Source organism: Phaethon lepturus, unplaced genomic scaffold (genome assembly GCF_000687285.1).
Source record: "Phaethon lepturus isolate BGI_N335 unplaced genomic scaffold, ASM68728v1 scaffold18295, whole genome shotgun sequence".
In the NCBI taxonomy this organism is placed as follows: domain Eukaryota; kingdom Metazoa; phylum Chordata; class Aves; order Phaethontiformes; family Phaethontidae; genus Phaethon; species Phaethon lepturus.
Genome location: NW_010538627.1, coordinates 20,745 through 40,744, shown reverse-complemented (window position 1 = coordinate 40,744; position 20,000 = coordinate 20,745). Strand labels below are relative to the sequence as shown.

The 20,000-nt window shown below is 44.7% G+C and overlaps 1 protein-coding gene across 1 annotated transcript; it reads left to right on the top strand.

Annotated features, from left to right (window-relative positions):
* Positions 1–5,511: 5,511 nt before the first annotated feature.
* EFHC1 (EF-hand domain (C-terminal) containing 1) lies at positions 5,512–18,056 on the top strand (the record flags this gene model as incomplete). The annotated part of the gene is made up of 10 exons (XM_010286886.1): positions 5,512–5,733; positions 7,343–7,630; positions 9,707–9,856; positions 11,318–11,510; positions 11,828–12,048; positions 12,831–12,971; positions 14,188–14,401; positions 14,816–14,963; positions 15,799–16,015; positions 17,985–18,056. Coding segments are annotated over 10 exons (1,866 nt in total), but the record flags the coding sequence as incomplete, so codon positions are not given.
* Between the last annotated feature and the right edge of the window lie 1,944 nt (positions 18,057–20,000).

Below are 20,000 nucleotides of genomic sequence, written 5' to 3'. Positions count from 1 at the left end.
CCCCTTGCCCCGAGACACTCCCAGGCACGGTCTGGCCTGGCCTAGCAGGTGCCCCCCTGAGAGCCTCCCTGAGAACCGGGCCTCTTACACCCCCCGCCTGCTCCAGGGACTGGTCAGTGACCTGCGCCCTGATCGGCTCCCCCGGAGGACCTTCTACCCCCTGAAGACACCCCATGGGAACCTCATACTCTCTCAGACTCTCCTCTAACTCCCCAGGAGACCTGATACCCCTAAACTCACCTAATATTTCCCTTGAACCCACCCCAAGGGCACCTCCTATTCCCTCAGACAACCCTCTAATTCCTCTAGGAGGCCTGGTGCCTCCCAAATTCCCCTAATATCCCTGAGGGAACTTGGTGTCCTGTGAACCCATGTCTTGGGAACCTGGTACTCCTCAAACTCACCAGACACTCTTCAGGCGACCTGGTACCCAGTGATGTGACCCCCAAGGGGTCTGGTGCCCTGTAAACTCATTTGATGCTCCACAGCAGACCTAACACCCACTGAACGCTCCCCCAGGGGACCTGGTGTTTCCCAAAGCCAACAAATACCTGTTCAACCCACTGCTGGAGGATGTGAACTCTCTGAACCCACCTGGTATCCCCTGAGCCCACCCACAGCAGACCTGGTAGTCCCAAAGTTCTCCCAATGGAGAGAACTTTTCCCAATGGAAATCTGTTCCCAGGGGACCACGTATCCCTGAGCCCACCCTCCAGGGCACTTGATATTCTTAAGCTTGTCCCCAAGGAACCCATTGCATCTTGCACCCATCTGATAACCCCTGAAATTGTCCTGATAGCTTTGGAGAGGTAAGTTCCCCCAGCCTCATCTGAGACCCCAAAAGCTTTCTCTGTAATTGCAGAACTACTCTCTTCAAACTCACCGCATGGAGATCCGCTACCCCTGAATCCATCCAATAGTTCCCCCACCAGTTCATGTGATACCCCAAGGGAAGGATGATCTCCAAGCTCACTTTACAGTCTTGGAAACCTGATTCCCCCGGGAAAACTACTGTTTCTCTGAACCATCTCATTTTTCCCAAAGGGATGTATTCTGAACCTGCTACTCGTTCTGATACTGCCCTGAACCAGGACCCATAAACTCACCTGATAGCCCCTCAACTGTCTTGATATACCCAGGAGAACCAACACTGTCCAAACCTCAAGCAAGCCGCCACTAGGAATCAATTCCCCAAACCATCCCAGTACAGTTATGTCCTGGACCCACCCACCACCTGAAGAGGAACAAATACACCCTGAAGTCACCAATCTCCTGAGCAGTCAACACCCTCTTGATATCTCCTCCTCCAAAGCTCTGATACTTCCACAAATGCTCTCCCGCTATTATCTGGAGAACTGAATCCTTGATAGTCCATGGGGAACTAGTGGTCTGGAACCTGAGAACCTGATAGTCTTCAGAGAACTGGTATCCCTCCACAGAACTGATACCACCACAGCTTCCAGGATCATTCCAAGGAAGGGAGACCCTCTCAGCTGCTCCCAGGTTCCTTGGAAGAAGTAGTTTCATTCTCACCCTCTGCACTTGAATTGATACCTAAATGAGGAAGCAACCTCTCCTTTTCCCCATTCCCAATGGCCCACGGACTAAGGATCTGATAACCCCAAATCCTCCCAATATCATCTTGAGGAAGCAGTGCCACAGATGAGAACTGATACTCCCTGAGTTCCTTCCAGTACTGTTTCAGAGCAGCTGACAGCTCTGCCCTTCCTTGGTTCCCTGGGGTATCTTGAGTCTTGACACCATTGCTCAATTTCAACTCAATGCTACTAATGTCAATTTGAAAAACCAATACACTGACTGCTTCCCTCAGAAGCAATGCTCACAGACTTTTGTAGGGAACAGATAGACCAGGGCATACCTTACATTTCTCTTGAGCTTAATATCCTTAAGAACAGGCTCCTCCATTTCCATAAGGCTCAGTATTCTGAGTGAGGCCCCCTTTCTCCTCCTACTCTCTCCCAGTACGTCCAAGTTGCTTGGTCGTCAGGTGAACAGGGCCCAGATATGCTCTGGTATTGCAGGATAAGGAACCTTGTGTACTTGCATGTGAACATTTGTCATGGGAAATGCTCTAATGCCAGAAAAACCCCAGACATACCTTGGGACAGTGCTCCTTGTCCTTAATATTCCCACTGAAAACTGACACCTTCAGAACAATCATTTCCAGGTCTTCCTGATACATCCCCTAGACTGTGCTCTACAGAAGAGAGAACTTCTTACTAATCCAGTCCACCCTTTGAGATCTGATATGGCAAACCTTCTCAAGTGATGGTGAGCCCTGCTGAAGGTCAGCCCACTCTGCTCTTCCCGTATCACTCACAGAGCCTCTTAATCTTCTGGGAGACAGGCTTCATGCTTATTTGATGTTCCAATGGAAATGCTTATTCTCTCAAAAGAGGAAAGCTTCCCGTCCATCTCCTGCCACTGCAATGCTCTTGAAATTTGTCGAGGAGACTACAGTACTTCCTAGGTACCCTTATGATAGAAATTTCTATAACTCTTGATTGCTCCTCAGATGGAGTGGTGAGGAACCTCTAAAGGAGCTTAACAACACTGAAAGCATCTAGTGCTCCCTTAGGAAGACATTGTCCTATGTTTTTTTACCAGTGATGGTATTGTCACTAATACCTGTTTGACAGATGTGCTCTTGACATAATGTGCTCTTGACAAGGACTGTGTCATGGTGGGCTTTGGTAAACCCAGTCCAGATCATTCTGGATCCTTTTGTGAGAACCCAGTTTTCTCTCATTTCCAAAATAGGACCCTCTCTTTTCTTTATTCTGCTTGTTTGTGGATTAGGAATACCCAAGGATAAATTGTCAATTGTCAGTCTTAGTGGTGCCTTCCAGCATGCACAGTCACACTATTTTCTAAATCAGTGACGACTGACTTCTTCAACAGTAAGTGGGGTCATTTACTCATAACGAATACTCTTAATCATGCAGTAATAAAGGTTATCTCAGAATTATTTGCAGCTTAATAATAGTATTCCCTCAATAACATTTATGACATCTTGGAAATTTGCAATGCAAATTTCTTACCCTAGCAAAACATTATTTCCTCTATGAGTAAAATCCTGCCTGCTTTAGTCATGTGAATGCTTCTCTTGACTTCAGCAGTGCTGTGTGTATGTAAGAAACACCCACAGGACTTAGCAAAGCGGATCATTATTTTAGAGTAACTTGAAGTACTGGTAATGTTTTAAGGAGATCTGGACTCCGGAAATAGCTTTGCAGTGTTCTTCGGGATGAGCCCTAGTGAGTGCTATCAATAAAGTATTCCAAAAACATGTGGATGTCGCACTTCAGGACATGGTTTAGTGGGCATGGTGGTGTTACGTTGATGGTTGGACTTGATGATCTTAAAGGTCTTTTCCAACCTTAATGATTCTGTGTGATTCTGTGTGTGAACTCACTTTGCCTCAATTTTCCAGTCTATAAATTATGCATCGCAATCCTTGTTTTCTAAATGAGTGCTGAGAAGTGCTGAAGAAAACCTCTGTGTTCAAATAAGTTAGTATTGTTATTGCTTAGTGCTCATGTGACAGAGGAACACAGACACTGGGAGGATGAACAGCGTTTGTATGAAGCATTATAGACCTGGCAGAAGGACGGACTTAATTCAGTGGAATTTCTTCATATATGGACTGGCAGCAACTGAGATTAGGAGTTTACATTCTGGGTTTTCCCTTTTAAATTTACATTAGTCACCTGATACTGTGAGATGTAATCTGGCATCCATGCTGACTTGAGAGAGCCTATTGACTTTGGGAGTCTTATGAATTTATGAGACGTTTTCTTCAGGCAACTGTGGGCCCTCAAAAGCCTGTGTGTTTCTGACAAACACTGATGTTGCCCAATTTAAAGACAAACTTCCCGGTTTTCCTTGAATATTTTTCCCACAGCTTTCCCTTGGTATTTATTTAACAGAAGGAAATGGCCATTCTGTGGCAGGGCTAATGTTTATAAGACATTCTGTTAACCTGTCTTCAGTAAGCTCTCTTGTTTTCACATGAACCTGTTTTCCTAACTGCTCTCTCCACAGCATTGCAAGATCCATAGCACCAGTTTAAAGAAAAAACAGGCAGTTATGTGAAATTCAAGTGGGGCCTTGAAGGTATAAATAAGATTAGAGGCTTAACCATGAAGGGTGAGGGAGGGGGTGGAGAAGAAGTGGTTCACATGCCTGAGGTTGGACTGATTGCAAGTCTGTGTCTGGAAAAGGAGCTGAAGCTTGTTCCTTCAGCAGTAGAAATGTGTACAACTCTGTTTTACTTGGCAAAAGTCAAGGTAAAGTCAGGGATTTTATTATCAGGGACTCACAATTTCTCTGGCTTTCTCTGGAGCATTAAGTGTTGAAAGCCCAGTGGGACCAGCCAGGCACGTGTTATTTCAAATGCTTTCAGGATTGCAGGTGAGGTACCCCAGGTGATGGACTCTCCAGAAAGTCGAGTAGCTTGGTGTCAGTCAAGTCCTATCCTAATCTCCAGTAGTGAAGAACAGGACTGGGCTGACAGAGACCACGTCCTATTCACAGCTCTGACGTTTTCATGTGGTGTGTCCTTAAGCAAAGCAGACACCTTCTTGTGCCATCTGGAAAACTATTTAGCTTGAAGAATGGCTCAGTAGCTGGTGTCAGACAGATAGTAAAGATAGCTGAAAGGCTCCAAGAAGCTCAAAACCAAGATTAAACCAAGAAAACAAAAAAGAACAGGTGAATCCTGTAGCCAACATTATATAGTGCTCACATGGATAGAATTCTTCTTGTCTTATCAGGCTTCTCATTAATCTGCTGTAGGGTCTTACACTGTGTTTAGAATAGAATAGAATAGAATATTTCAATTGGAAGCAACCTACGATGATCATCTAGTCCAACTGCCTGTGTGACCCTTGCACAGATTGTGGAGAGTGGTGGTGAAAGAGCTAATGTGCTTTGGGATGTTTCATAATTGCAGTTCTGTGAGCATGACACACCTTGATTTAGCCCAATGAAGAAAATCCTGTGGATATCATCCCCAGGAGAGGATTAAGAAAATAAATAGCGATGAAAAACACAGAGGGTGTACAATGTGTAATAGTCAAGGGAGCACTGTGAGGCAATAACAGAGTGAGATCCCATGGTGCTTTGTACTGCCATAACGCAGAGTAGGGAACAAAGAGTTTGTGAGATAAATACTAGGGCAAATAAAGTGCTGTCACCCCACTCTAGGCACCGAGAATGGTGGCAATAGGGAAATTAAGTGATTTAAACTCTTGGGGAGTGCTAGGATTTGAGTTCACTCTGATGCTTTGTTCCTCCAGCCACTTACTGTTTTTTCAGCCTTCTTGATCTAGGTGTAAAATCTGAGTGCAAATAACTGCTGCAGTAGGTTATAATAAAATGCTGGTGCGACATTCTGGATATTACACTCTTTTACTGTTTTTCTGTGCTTTAAGTAGCCGTATCTACCAAGTGCATGCAGTATTTTAACAGCTGGATTTCCTTCCACAGAAAACATCTTTTCATCGGTCCCAGACACTGGGCTACAAAAATGGATTTGCCTTTTCTCGGCTGCCAACAGTGGGTATTGGCGGGGAGCGACTATATGTGAATCAGCTTTCTCAAGCTGAATTAGATAAATTATCCAACAAGAGACCCACGCTGACCTATGGGCAAGCCAAGCAGGCTCCACCTTCAGGCTTCATTCCAGCACACGTGGCTTTTGACAAAAAGGTATAAAGCAGCTTATTCCAGGAATATCGCTGGCCAAGTTCGGAGACATAAACAGTCAGCTCCAGGGTTCATGGGACAGTGTACAGCAGTTTTCAGATGCCATAGCCCTTAGTCAGAGACAGCTGAACCCCAGACTGAAAGAGGCTTTCTTTGCTTGGGAGGAGGATTATAATACGTAAACGATGTAAGACATTCCCCACAAGTTACGCTAGAGCATTTCCAGCAGGCGTTGGAAAAGAATTCTGATTAACTCTGAAAAGCTTCAATTTATAAGCATTGCCCTGTAAACCACAGCCTGGCCTTCTGTGTTTCCAAAACTATATTGAGATTGTAACTGAGCTTAAACTGTAAAAGACAGACCGCAATGGGGACCCTGTTAGACTGTTTAGCTGTGGTCTATCTATGTATGCTTGTGCTTGTCACCACAGGGTGTTACAGCCTGTACTGCTCTGTTAGTACTTTCTGCGTTACATCTTGGTGATATTGTATTGGACTAGGAGGTGGCTGTGTGTCTGCTCGGAGCAATCCTGAGCTGACCCTTGATTTTAAATGTGCCAGAGGCACAGACTGCAAGCTGGCAAGTGCAGCCGCAGCCACGGACAGAGCAGTCGCTGCAGAGCGTGCAAGGCTTGGCAGACCTGAACGCGTGCAGGGGTTTGCAAGCTGCCAGGCAGGCCTGGAAAGGCAGTCTGCAGCCAACCCCCAGCCCATCTGTGAGACAGTCTGGGGAACAGATGTGCTGTGTTAATTACGGAGGCTATTCCTTCAGAGTAATGTAGATGTTGCCGCTTAATCTGTCAGATACTTCTCTGCCCCTTCATTCAAGCCAGAGTAGCACCAGGGGCCTCAGAGCTGTGGGGGAAAGTCACGGTCCCCTTTGAAGCACTTTTGCTGGCTGGTAGCAACTTGCTGCCTTTATCATCACTTAATTACCTAGGCCTCTGGGTTGATGTAGGCTGGGTATGTAAGGCCTGGTTGGCCACCTACATCCTCCTAGGGCAATGAATGATCTTGGAAGGCATATTCCTCATACTTCTGCCAAGCACAGGAACTGTGATTAACTGGCTTGTGGCAGGGTGCATTTTCTCTGCACCTGGATTTCTCTCCTTGTTTCTCCAGCACCGATTAGCTTTTGCTGTCAGTGATGAATAGACGTAACTTAAGATGACCCACACAGATTTTAAAATCCACAGATGTGGCTGAACTTTTTACTAAAATCTCCTGATAGTTTCCCTAAGTCAGGGTCTGCAAAGCTGACAATAGTAAAGAAAGTCATGTATGTCAGAAAACTAGATTACTGGCACTAACCAAACACCTGGCAGTAGGTGAAATAGCAGGTGATCAAGGAGGAGTAGGGAGAAGGCTGTATTTTTTACACGTGTCAAGTGTACCAAATTTGTAAAAAGCAGGTCTTTAGAAAAGCCCTCACAATGCCTCTGCCATCAGTCACAGCTTAGGCTACAGTTGGCTTTGGTGATTTTATAGGTTACAATCCAGTAACTTTGCACTGGCAAAAAACGTTACAAATAAATTAATTGTCTTAATAGACTAATCATGGTGTTCAAAATGTTCCTCTCTCTCTTCCTTTGGGATATCACCCCTTTGGCAGATTTTGAAGTTTGATGCCTATTTCCAGGAAGATGTTCCTCTCTCCGCAGAAGAGCATTACCGGATCCGCCAAGTGGGTATCTATTACTATTTGGAAGATGACAGCATGTCCGTCATAGAGCCTGTTGTGCAGAACTCTGGTCTTCCTCAAGGCAAACTTATCAGACGCCACCGAGTGCCCAAGAATGACCATGGGGATAATTACCACTGGAAAGATCTGAATCGGGGCATGAACATCACCATGTATGGCAGGACATACTGCATAGTCGACTGTGATCCATTCACACAGGTGTGTTGCTTGCTCAGAGAACACTGACACAGAGAATCCCAGGAGTTATGGGTGGATATTCCTGTTAAAATCCAGTAGTCTGCATCTGTAGCTTTCACAATAAGGTTGTTCGCAATCTTTCGTTTTGCTTTTAGTGGAGAATTCTTTCTTTGGACCAATGGGAAGTTCAAGGTATATGTGCTGAGGGCACGTTAATTGCTCAGTATTTTTGCCCCAGGGCTGCTGGAAGTCCTTTGTCCTCTGAAATGCTCCGTACAGTACAAATTATAAGCTTATTTCTGTGTGAACAGAATTGGTCTAAGCTCATTTCTATGTGTACACCAGCTTAACTGCTTAGAGTCCAGATGAAACATTGCGCATAGGTGAGAGGGAAATTACTGATCCTAACTCTTTTCTGACTTAATACTCTTCTGTTAAGAATAGGAGAAGGGAATGCAGTCAGTAACTCTGCATCCACCTACAGCCAAGCCAGAAGAGCAGTTATGATCCGTGGGTTGAGAATCATGGTATGAACTGATCTTTCTAAGAGAGCTTACTCGTCGTCTGGTTTTCTATTTCCTGCTACTTCTGTACCAGTAAATGAAATAATAACAATCCAGTACCAAATAATAACAAATACCAGTATAACGGTATCCTGTTAAGATTGTCCCCAATATAATCTCAGCCCTGGTCAACTACTATTCTTTCAAGCAATTCCCAGGAGCCGTCCAGGAGTTAGCATGCTCCAGGGACCATTCCCAATAGGTGAGTTACATGCAGCCAACCTGTTCTGGAGGCTGAGAGGGTTTAGATGCAGGATATTTCTTGCCATTTGGCCTCAGTAGCCAGGGATGTTCCCAAGCATGTATAATATATTGAAATATATGCGGCTGTTGAGAACATGTGGGGCCAGCTCTGCTGGAAGTGGATGACTGTCAAAGTCAGTTCACACCAGATGAAGAGCTGGTTCTTAAGTAAATGTTGGTTAATTGATGGAAAACAAGAAATGAGCTACATGGGTCTACATCTCAAGGACACTAGTCTATTTACCATTAACTGGCATCCTCCAGACCAGAAAATAGTGAGTCTGAAAGCATGAACCTCCTTTGTGAGTCTTCGGGGTGATCTCATGTGCCTGTGGGAGATGTTTGCATAGATGCTTCCTGAGCTGAATGTTTTCATGGACCACTTCCCAAGGCCAAAAAGGGAAGAAGTCCATTGAGTTCAGAGATTGTTTTGGGTGACTGATGTGAGTGCACAAGTAATACCCTAGAGTTTGTTGATGCATCAAGGTAAGCAAAAAATATCTTAATAAACAGATTGTCCTTTTTCTGTGGCAAAAGTACTGATTCTGAAAGATGGACTGAAGCTGCCACTCTGGCACATATCCTCATGGCCCAACGGGCCTTGGTGGGTCTAGTGTGGGTAACACTAACTTCCTTTTTCTGTGGCAAAAGTACTGATTCTGAAAGATGGACTGAAGCTGCCACTCTGGCACATATCCTCATGGCCCAACGGGCCTTGGTGGGTCTAGTGTGGGTAACACTAACTTCCTTTTTCTGTGGCAAAAGTACTGATTCTGAAAGATGGACTGAAGCTGCCACTCTGGCACATATCCTCATGGCCCAACGGGCCTTGGTGGGTCTAGTGTGGGTAACACTAACTTCCACTGCCTGATACATTGGGGAGCCTTGGGCCTCTCGCAAATTCTGACTGACTACATCTGCTGTTATGCATTAATTTAATTTTTTTTCATTTATATGAAAGAGACCAACTGACAATTATCCTCCATTTAAAGCCCTAAGGCCAAGGAAAACTGTGCTCAAGTAAAATCTGAGTTAGGATGCTGAGGACAGGACTCCTCTGCGTAATTAAAGGGCAAGTAAAGCTAAGAAGCAGCTTAAACAGAAACATTTTTTTGATCATCTTCTATTGTACTTGCTATTGGAGTAGAACTAATACTCCTGCAGCCTGGTGGTCTGTGAGGAATGAACGTGCAGTGTTCTGACAACACTCATCTCAGTCCATCTGTAATCTCTAGTTACTGCTTACCTTCAGAGCTCATGGCAGCATTAATACCTTAGATGACCTTCCTAGGTGTTCCTGGAGAGCCAAGGAATTGAACTGAACCCTCCAGAGAAAATGGTTTTCGATCCTTACACAGAACTGCGTCGGATGCCTATGCGCAAGTACATCACACCATCAGATTTCGACCAGCTCAAACAGTTTCTGACTTACGACAAGCAGGTGAGAGAGCTGGGAGTGATTACTTGCATTACAGACTATATGTGTTATATGTTTTATATGTTTATATGTTATATGCATTACAGACTATATGTTGAAACTCGAGTCTTGTGTCTGCAACCTTACTCATTCGAAAAAATCTGAGCCCACTGAACAGACTCCAGATTTGTTCCTTTCTTGGCTTTTGTGAGAAGCAAAACCTTTGATGTTTTTGCTGGACTTTGTGCCTTGCGCTTCTCTTCGGATTGCAGAGCCTATGCTCTAGCTCCTTCATCCCTCTCTTGCTTTCTGTTGGGATGAGATAAGCCACCTGCCTGGGGAAGTTAGCAGATAGGGTCAGATGCAGTTCTATTACGAGTGGGCATGCTGCATCCACTCCTGTCTTCCCCCAAAGCATTGATGCGAGGTGTCAGAGTGAACAATTTCAGACAAACACAAATGCCACTTGCTCTGACTGAATTCTCCCTGTGCACACAGTTGACTAACACTCTCCTCCCTGCTCCTCTGGATCTTCTTTTCATCTAGCTACAATGTAAGAAACCCTATAGACTACATCTATACTAGAAAATAAAACAGAGCCAAGACACGACCTGGCAATACACAATTCTGCATATTGTGCCTGGCCAGCTATCAATCAAACAGTTCCTGGCCATCAGCTAGGTATTAGCACAGGCCAGGATCATATCCACTTGGCATTTTGGATATGGTCACCCTGTTTTGAGGGGAGCAGACAGCTTTGCTGTGTGCATGCAAGCTGGGTCATGCCTGCCATTTTACTGCCAGTTTAGCTTTAGTGACTTAGTGACTGTGCTGGGCCAATTCTGCCTGCAACAGCTGTTGGACTGCCTGTTTAGGAGCTGTACTTTGGGGAACTCTTGATCATTGCAGTGGGAGGAGTTTGATTTCTGTGGCATTAAAAGATGATATTTCCAGCAGTGAATGCAGCCTCCTCAGGACTGCTGAGTGCATTCCCCTCTGCCTTCCTTAGCGTGAGATTAGTAAAGAATTGGCCATGAAACTTCTAAGAGGTTTAAGAGTCAAAACAAAATTCTGTCTTGTTGAATTAAGTTTCCTTATAAAAATCACTTCTCTTAAAAGACTACTTCCCCACTCATTCCTGGGAGATTATTTTCTGCTGCTTTTTAATCACTTACCCCCATTTTTCCTCATGCTTCTTGAACTAAATTTCTTGTCCTAGCATAAACTGTTCTCTCTCACTTGCTGCTGTCAAGGTAAGTCAGCCCTGTCTAGCTCTCCAGGCCCCTGCTGCCCTTCCCACTGCTGCCTCAGCAGCCCATTCATCCCAGTACCCACGGTACAAGCCCTTCATTCTTCTGTACCTGGCAGAGAAGACTGGTGAGATGCCTCCAGTCATCCAACCCATTTCAACCTGCTTCATTTGGACAAAGCGTTAGTAATTCTAATCCATGTTTGTTTTCTCTGCCTCTTTTTTCTCCACCTGAGGTCCTTCGCTTCTATGCCATGTGGGATGACACTGACAGGATGTTTGGTGAGAATCGGCTTTACATCATCCATTACTACTTGGCAGATGACACAGTGGAGGTTCGGGAAGTCTACAAGCAAAATGATGGTAGAGACCCATTCCCAATACTGATAAAACGCCAACGCTTGCCCAAAACCTTTGTGGACAAGAAAAGTAAGTTTAGATTGACCATCACATCTGTCTGTGCTAAAGTGCCTTGGTGGGTAGACACGTATGTGGTGGCTGTGTCAGAGGTACACCAAGTCTGGAGAATTTTTGCTGAGAAGACTCCAAGTATCACTGTTTTTTGGCTAAAGAAAGTTCTTTAAATGATCACTAAATTCTATATCTTTTTAGGAAACAGTGTCAGGACAGCAGTACCAACAGCTCCCTGGAGCTATTTATACTGCTTGCTTTTGTATCCCTTTTCACTAGGAAATGTTAACATCTACCTGATTGATTTATTTTTCCTTTTGCTCTCTTGTCCTTAGAGACCTTTCCAAGCTGTGTGCTGGAGATCTCTGATCAGGAGGTACTTGAGTGGTACACAGCTAAAGATTTTGCTGTCGGCAAATCTACCACCCTCCTTGGACGCACTTTCTTCATCTATGATTGCGATGAGTTCACACGAAACTTCTATCGTGACAAATTTGGCATTACAGACTTCCAGCCAGTGGAAATAAAGAAGAAACCACTTGAGGAAGTTCCACAGGTACTGCAAACAATTTCTCAAAGGAAGGGGGGGAAGGAAGCAGTTGGTATAAGCTCTTATAGTAAAGTATAGATTCAACTTGGTAAGAATCTGTTGCAAACAAGGTCAGCTTAAAGAAAAGAGCAAGTACCTTGAAAATGAAAAAGAATGGTCATAATCGATATAAAAATGGAAATCCTCTGAAACTGTTGATTTCTAATATTGTAAAGGACAAATCGCTTGCTAATAGTGATATAAAGAACTCTGGTTATGTCTGTACTAGAAAATGAAACGGTGTCAGTGTTTGTTTTTGGCTGAGAAGCCAACTGGCACAATCTGGCTGCACTCATACTACTAAACTCTCCCTCATCCTCCAAAACATGGTTGCCAAGTCCAAACTCCCTATTGGGCATGGCCACAACTCTTGTTACCTCCCAAAGTGAGACTAGGAATGGTTTGGACTGCTAGCTGGCCTAGACCACAGACATGGTGGGGATTAGGTTAACAGAGATGATGGAATTCCTGTGCACAGGAAGGTTTAGTTATTAGTATAGCCATAGTCTCTTTCTTCAGAGAAAATTACCTGGCTTTCTGAATTTCAGAATTTCTTAATTCTTTTTAATGTTTTCTATAACTAAGGGGTCCAACACATGGGTGGGCTAGTAGTGTCTCTACTGGGGAGGATGTGCTACCTGGTGACAGAATATTTCTTTCCAAAGAGATGTTTTCTGATAAGCTGTTTTGCAAACATTGGCTTGTTCTTAGTTTCAGCTGTTTCTGCTTGATATCTCCTCTGCATGCAGGTAATTCCTCCCTATAACGGTTTTGGCATCCTTGAAGACTCTCTTCAGAACTGCTTTTCTCTGTTTCCAAAGCCTCCCCCAAAAGATATAATTAAGATGCTAGAGAATGACCACAAGGTGCTGCGATACCAGGTGGCCCTGGTAAGTGCTTTCCATGATGGTATAGTGGCAGCTTATATTGTAGAGTCAGAAGGATGAGAGGAACCGCCTGCTCAGACAAGGCTGTTAGCAAATTCTCCTCTGTGCTGGTGGGAAAAGAGAATTCCCCAAGCCAACACTAGTGCCCCTTAGGGGATGCCGTTGGGTTATTTTGTACTTGCTGTGACAATTAGTAGCATGCAAAGGTAGAAAAAAACAAGGCCAGAAAGTACAAAACAGACATGCTACAAAACCACAGCCATTTATGGAAAAACTCCCACTGACAACAGCACGTGACAGATGGCCCTAACTGAAACAGCATTGCAACTGGGCACTGTGCCTCTGCCTGCCTTCAGCTGCTGCCACAAGCGTGAGCTTGCTGTCTCTCCGCTGCTGGCTCACAGCACCTGTCCTTCTCCAGGCTAGTCCTGGCTGCAGCAGCCAGCAAGGGGCTGTGCTAGCGGAGCAGCCAAGTGCCAGCGCAGAAGCTGGGGAGTCCACGGGGACGGTGTTTTCCACCCACAGCAATGGCATTCAGGCCCTGGCCTTTGTGCCAGCTTTACAATTGGTTTATGCAAGGAGCCCCTGGCACATCCAGCAGTAGCAATGGCATTTCCTGTGCTGCCTGGTGCCTGCTCTCTCCAAACACTCAGGATGAATAAGGGCTGATTTCTTTTCCCTATTGTGCAGGAGTTCCTAAAGGTCACAGCTGACGAGTTCAGATCCACTTAATTTTAAACTAAGCAAGTAAACCCACTGGTGTGTCTGGGGAGTGTCTTCCTGTGACTAAGAGCTGGAAGCAGAACCAACCTCTCTCAGGCACTCGTTACAATGAAAAATATAACTTTAATACTACATTTTACAGCCACTCTCTCTCTCTCTGATGAATCATTCCCTATAGGATATTCCTTTCTCTTGGATTACTCAGTGGAAACACTGAATATACTTGGTCACTGAAGCCCAGATTCTGCTTCTGCTAGCCTGACTAGAGCAAGTAACCTTTGAAATTTGGGTACTTAATGCTGGTTTAGACTTTGTTATGCTATGTAAGCATATCTGTAGCTCTTGGCCTACATCAAGTGCTTTGTTTGTCAGCTATAAAAAAAAAGCTAGGAACTCTGGGTGCTTATGAATGGGTTAGTAGGTACTCCTAAGTACCCCAGGAAAGAAAAAATACTGGTTCAAATATTCTTTTCCAAAGCCACTACCTTTCCTCTAGGAATCACCAAACCCCGAGGACAGAAAGCGTCGTTTCATCCTCTCTTATTTCCTCTCCAATGACATGATCAGCATCTACGAACCCCCAGTCCGTAACTCTGGTATCATTGGAGGCAAATACTTAGCAAAGACCAGAGTTGCCAAACCAGGCTCTACTACAGAGAATGCCGTGTACTATGAACCCTCTGACCTCACCATCGGTTCTACAATTGAAGGTAAAATCCAGTCTGGATTGATAATACTCTTTGAGCATTGGTTTTCAGTGCCTGCTCTGATATGTCATTTATTGCACAGGCAGTGCATATACCTTCCTTCACTCGAAAGATCTGTTCTTTCTGGGTCTCATCGCATTTGAGTTTCCAGATCACCAGCTGGCGTATGTTGATATAACTCTGTTACTGTCAGTGTTTGGACCTTTGGCGTAATTAGGAAAAGAGCTGCTTTTCTTGGAGCAATACTCCCTTTGAATCAGTGAAGCTATTCTCACTTCAAGGACTGAAACAAATATCAGAGCTCGCTCAAACCTGAGCCCAGCCACAAGAGAGAAACCATGCTCTCTCCTGGATGATGAAGTGACTTACCCATGCTGAAAGGCAATAACACTGCTTTCTTTAATGCCTCTTCTCCAGTGTTCGGCCACAGGTTTGTTATCACTGATGCTGATGAGTATGTGCTTAATTATATGGAGAGCAACGCAGAGAGTTTCCCTGCAGCAACACTGCAGTCCCTGAGGGATCATTTTCGCCCACGGCAGGTGGTAGAGACGACTGCCAAAAGGTAAGCTTTGAAGGATGGCGTTGCGGAGCTAAATGAGACTCACGATTGACAACTGAGGGGATTTCTAGCAGCCACCATGGGGTCCAGCCTGCTGTCTAATGGCTGCTCAGCTGATTGTTCATCTCCAGGAGCCTGTGTCTGGACACATACAGAGGGGGCCAAGTGTGTACGATATAATGCCGCTGATGACCCAAAAACCTTGAGGGACAGCTCTGGCTCAGCAGCAGAGATACTTTCAGCTAAATGGACACAGTCATCTTTTCCCAAAAGACAGCAGTTAACTGTAACAGATGCTGCTAACAGTATCTGCATGAAGCTGCTATATGGTTGCAGGCTCAGCAGAGAGTTGGAGTCTTTTTTTTCATTTGCTCTGGCTGTGCTTATCAGCCCATCAAAGCCTAGACCACATCCTCTTTTTTAGCTGTCTGGACCCATTTTGGGTGACCCAGTAACAACCCTATTACCTCACAAGACACTTTGGAGTCAGTATTATGGTAGTTCAGAAGCTCTGGTTGAAATTAGAGTTGCATACAGTTCCTGGGACTGTATGGAGCACACAAGGAAACACTACTTGTCTGAAAGCACTTGCAGACAAAAGGTGCATGGGGGAAATGTCCTGCAAAGGGAAAATAGTTTGCCTAATGCTCCAGGACCAAGGCTGAGCTTCATCTTCATGTCCAGGCTGAGATGAGCTTGTCATAAACGTCAAGAACCCCAGAAACCTGCTGTGTATTCAGAAATACAGTCTGGCCCAGCCATGGTGGGCAGCCAGCACACAAGTAAGGCTGCCAGAAGTAGCTTTTACATGCAGTCCTGGTCTTCCTTTCTTCTACAGTGACATCCCCATGCTTGGGACCAGCAAGCAGGCACTGGATGAATTAATTGTGCAGGTTCAGGAAGAGCTGAAGCCCCATAAGTACTTGAACAACAAGAACATTCGGGAGGCGTTTCTCCAGTGTGATGAGGATAGCTCTGGTGTCCTGGACAAGGCAAAATTTTTAGCCCTTTGCAACAGCTTGAGCGTGCCAACCAACACCATTCTTCTTAACAAGGTCAGAAGGAAGGGGTGCTGTGCATATCAAACTCCCCTCCCATAGCCCTTCCAAAAGAGCTCTTCTACAAATCAACCCTAGCCAGGCGAGAACAAAAGCTGTTCTACCCTACAAAGGGGAACAGCTTCAAGAAAAGGGGAAGAGAGTCCCAGTTCAGAAAGGCCTCTGAACTGTTGGATTGAGCCTTTGTCTTAAAGGAGGAGATAATAATTGCTGTCCTCTAAGTAAAGGGAAGAAATGTTACCCAGGTTGCCCCCCAAATGAGCAGCCTAGTGTTTGGCTGCACTGTTATGTGAAGCCTGAAAATGCCTGCTGGCTCAGGTCTCAGAGATGAGCAGAAGAGGTTGTACATCATGACAGAGATCAGACATAGGCTTCTGTAGAGCTACTGAATGTCTGTCATGACTTCAGCACACCTGGGTTTGGGTCGAGATGACACTGAGGTGCTTAGGGAATGAGCCTTAGGAAAGCTTAGATGCATTCTGGACTTAGCAACTGAATCGAAGATTTGAGAACTAAGTATTGTACCAAAAAAAAAGAAAAAGAAATTAGAATCATAACTGCTTGGTTAACATAACTAAAACATAGGCTTGCTGGGCAGTATGAGCAACAGCACATGGAGATCACAGTCTGCATGGAAGAAAACATGAGGGCTACTGAAGAGAAAAATTCATGCAGTGGGGACGGAGGATCCTTTTAGGAATATGACTGACAAGGATGCTTTCTTAGCATAATGTGGTATGCAGTAGATTAGTGGCCAATAAAGGCAGACTCACTCAGAGTTTAAAGAAATCTAGAAACCAGGAGTAGATCTCTTGCTAAAAAAGAAACATTTTCTAAAGCAGCCAACTGTGAGCATCACAGCCGTGGTTAGAAAGGTGCACAGGCATAGTATTTATGTCTCTGAATGCGCATTGAATAAAGGCCTTTGATCAGCACGCAGGGCTTATGCTGTACTAGAGTTCATTGGAGACCACTCTGCCCTAAGGAATTTGCAATGTGGTGACAGTCCTTCCTGCTCCCACTCCAAGAATGAGAGATTAAGTGTGCTCACTTAACGTGCCCACGAGCATGTGGGGAACCTGTGACAATTGAGTCTGAACCCCCATGTTTGAATCCCCATCTAGGACCTGTACACTAAAAGCATCTCTCTTCTCTCTGTAAATCTTATTAATAACGGTGTGCTCAGAGCCCTCAGAAGTGTGGCAGTGCTATAAATTAAAACATATGGCAGAGAGTTAACCACTGTCTGGATTGGAGAGGTGCACAGCTGTCAGTCACATAAGAGCAACCCTAGTAAATCTGTCTCCAGGCGACAAGGGGAAGAAGAATCCTTTCAAGGAACTGTGATATTAGACCCTTTCCATTTCCCTGGGTGTCAGAAGGAGATTAGTTATGCAATTAAAGAAACAAAAGCCCTCTTTCTTCCCCTTAAGCACACAAAGGCTATAGCTCTGTAACGCAATGCAGGGTCAGGCACGGATACCAGAACTGGCTCATTAGTAGGGCTGTTGGTGAGCTCAATTATCTGTCTCCACTTTATGCCATGTGCACACACCAAAGTGACACCAGTGAACAGTAACTGTTCAGATAAGCTGCCCCCACCCAACTTGTGGCAGAGATTTCTATGGGGTTTCCGAAAAATTTGCTGTAGCCTATGTCAGTCTGTGGCCACACTTTTATTTTTTATGGATTGATTGCCACTGTGGTGATACACAGAAGGCAATCAGGATTAAACTCAAACACTTTAACTCTTCTCCTTGCATAGATTAGTGTCATCTAGAAGCATTCAAGGTTAGCTGTGATTCAGGACTACTAAGGTGGTAGGCTCTTCCACGCAGGTGAATAAGATCTTCTGCTCTGTCACACACAGAGTATCTCTGGGCGCTTTCCCCTAAAAAAAACAAATTTGCAGCTTCTTCCAACTCTATGTTGTTGTTTTGTTGTTTGTTTTTTTTTTATCCCCCAGCTGATTGACCTATGTTCTTGTGGAGAAGACAAGATAAACTACCATGACTTCCTTAGAGCCTTCCCCTCGTGATCTTCCCCCAGGAGCTGAAGAACAAGACCAAACAATAAAATTCTTAGCTGAGTTGACTTTAAGACAGCGTACTTCAAAAAAGATGCTTTAGTCTTCACCCTTGCTTCACTCACTCTGCCCCTTCCCTTCTCACTAGAGCCAACTAATTTCACCCCCACTTTTTAAATTTTTTTTCACTTCCTAACCTCTCCCTGCCGTTTTAGCTACCACCAAACTCAACCTCACAACTGCTGGATATTGAAATGACAGTCACATGAGAAAAAACTTTGGAGAACTAAAGCTAGGTTCTCTTGCTGATCTCTCAACTTTTTAATGCAGCACAGCAAGGCTTGCTAGAGCTAAAGCTCTCTAAAGCCTGGAGTGATAACCACTCTAGATTTCTCTTACGGAGTCAAAAGGAGCCTTTCACCTTCAAGCAGTGAAGACTGCCAGTTTAAATTGTTATTTGCAGTGCAAGAAGATCTAAGAGCCCTGCCATGGACCACGATAAACTCACGCTTGCTAGTCTGAATGTAAGCAAGTCATGCATGGCTGCTATAAAAGTGTTTGTTAATAAATCTGCTTCAAATAGAAGTACCTCAGTGGCTGGAATAGCTAAGGAATAAAGTGAGGGGAAAAAAACCCCACAGAACTGTGATTCTGGGTTTACTTGAAAGGGAGTGGTGAGTTTAGCTCTTACATAGCTGTGCAGATAGCAGGGGTCTGTACATAACTCTGCTGACAGCAGCTTTGCATTTTTTAACAGAAGGTTGGGAGGATGGTTTTAGGACTGAGACACTATCCAAACCCATCTTATTGCAACTTGTCATCTTACCAGACAGGTCCAATGAAAATGAAAAACTAGCAATTAGCACAGCAATAGAGTTATCATACTTGTGCTCCACTTACGAGTCTTACGATTGCTCATCTGTCCATGAAGGTAAACGTGGCAGGGACCTTCTCACCCCAGATGACACCTGCCAGGTATTGACATTGAGCACATATGAAAGGCAGCTATCATGCATGCAGTAGAGAATAAAGCTCTTTGGAACAAAATGCTTATTTAAATCAGCTTTTGTGCTGTGGATTCCCACTTCCCCTCAGACAGCTGAAAGTCTCCACATGACAGCTCCCTCCTGCCTCGTCTTGTTCAGAAAGGTCACCACTCTTCCCTTCTGGGCCCGTTTTGTGCTGCTGCTCACTCCGACTGAGAATCGCTACAGCGCTCTCAGGTCCACCTCACATTTCAAAAGCATGGCTTGGCATTGCATGAGGTGCCTTCCAAGCAGCAGCTGACAAAGGCTAACTTTTAAAGGCCATCTTAATCAGCTTTTCCAGAGACCAGGAACTTACAGATTAAATTACTGGAGCTGTAGGCTGTAGAAAAGAAAGTCAGAAACTGTCTTCTGCACATGCTATGAAACTGTAACCTAATACTAGGCCAAATCATGTAGCATGCCCGGGGCCAGCTGCAGAAAATATACAATTTGGCTCACCATAAAGTATGCACCTAAACCACATCAAATAAATCATATTCTACAAATGCCCTTATCCTCCACTCCCAACGATGAAGGCAGCCACAGATAACTAACTCAGAAGCAGCTGCCCATGCTGTAGACATGGGAAATGCGAGAAGAGAAACCCCAGCTGTGGGGAATACAAGGACACAAGATAACTGCGCCACGGGAACAGACTAGTCTGGTATGGCAGGAGACAAGTACAAGCCATCGCAGCTTGCTTTGGAAACGCATACGGCTTAGCAGAGTGATAAAGCATCATCGGACAGCAGCAATGGAAGAATCTATGCCTTTTGTTTATTTATTTCAGAAAAATACTTTTGTTGAGTTTATCACAAAAGTCATTTAACAACAAACAACAACAAACAAAATCCGTACAAAAATTTAAGTGACAGGAAGAACCAAACAAATGGGATAAACTATCAGAGCCTGTTACTTTCCCCCACCC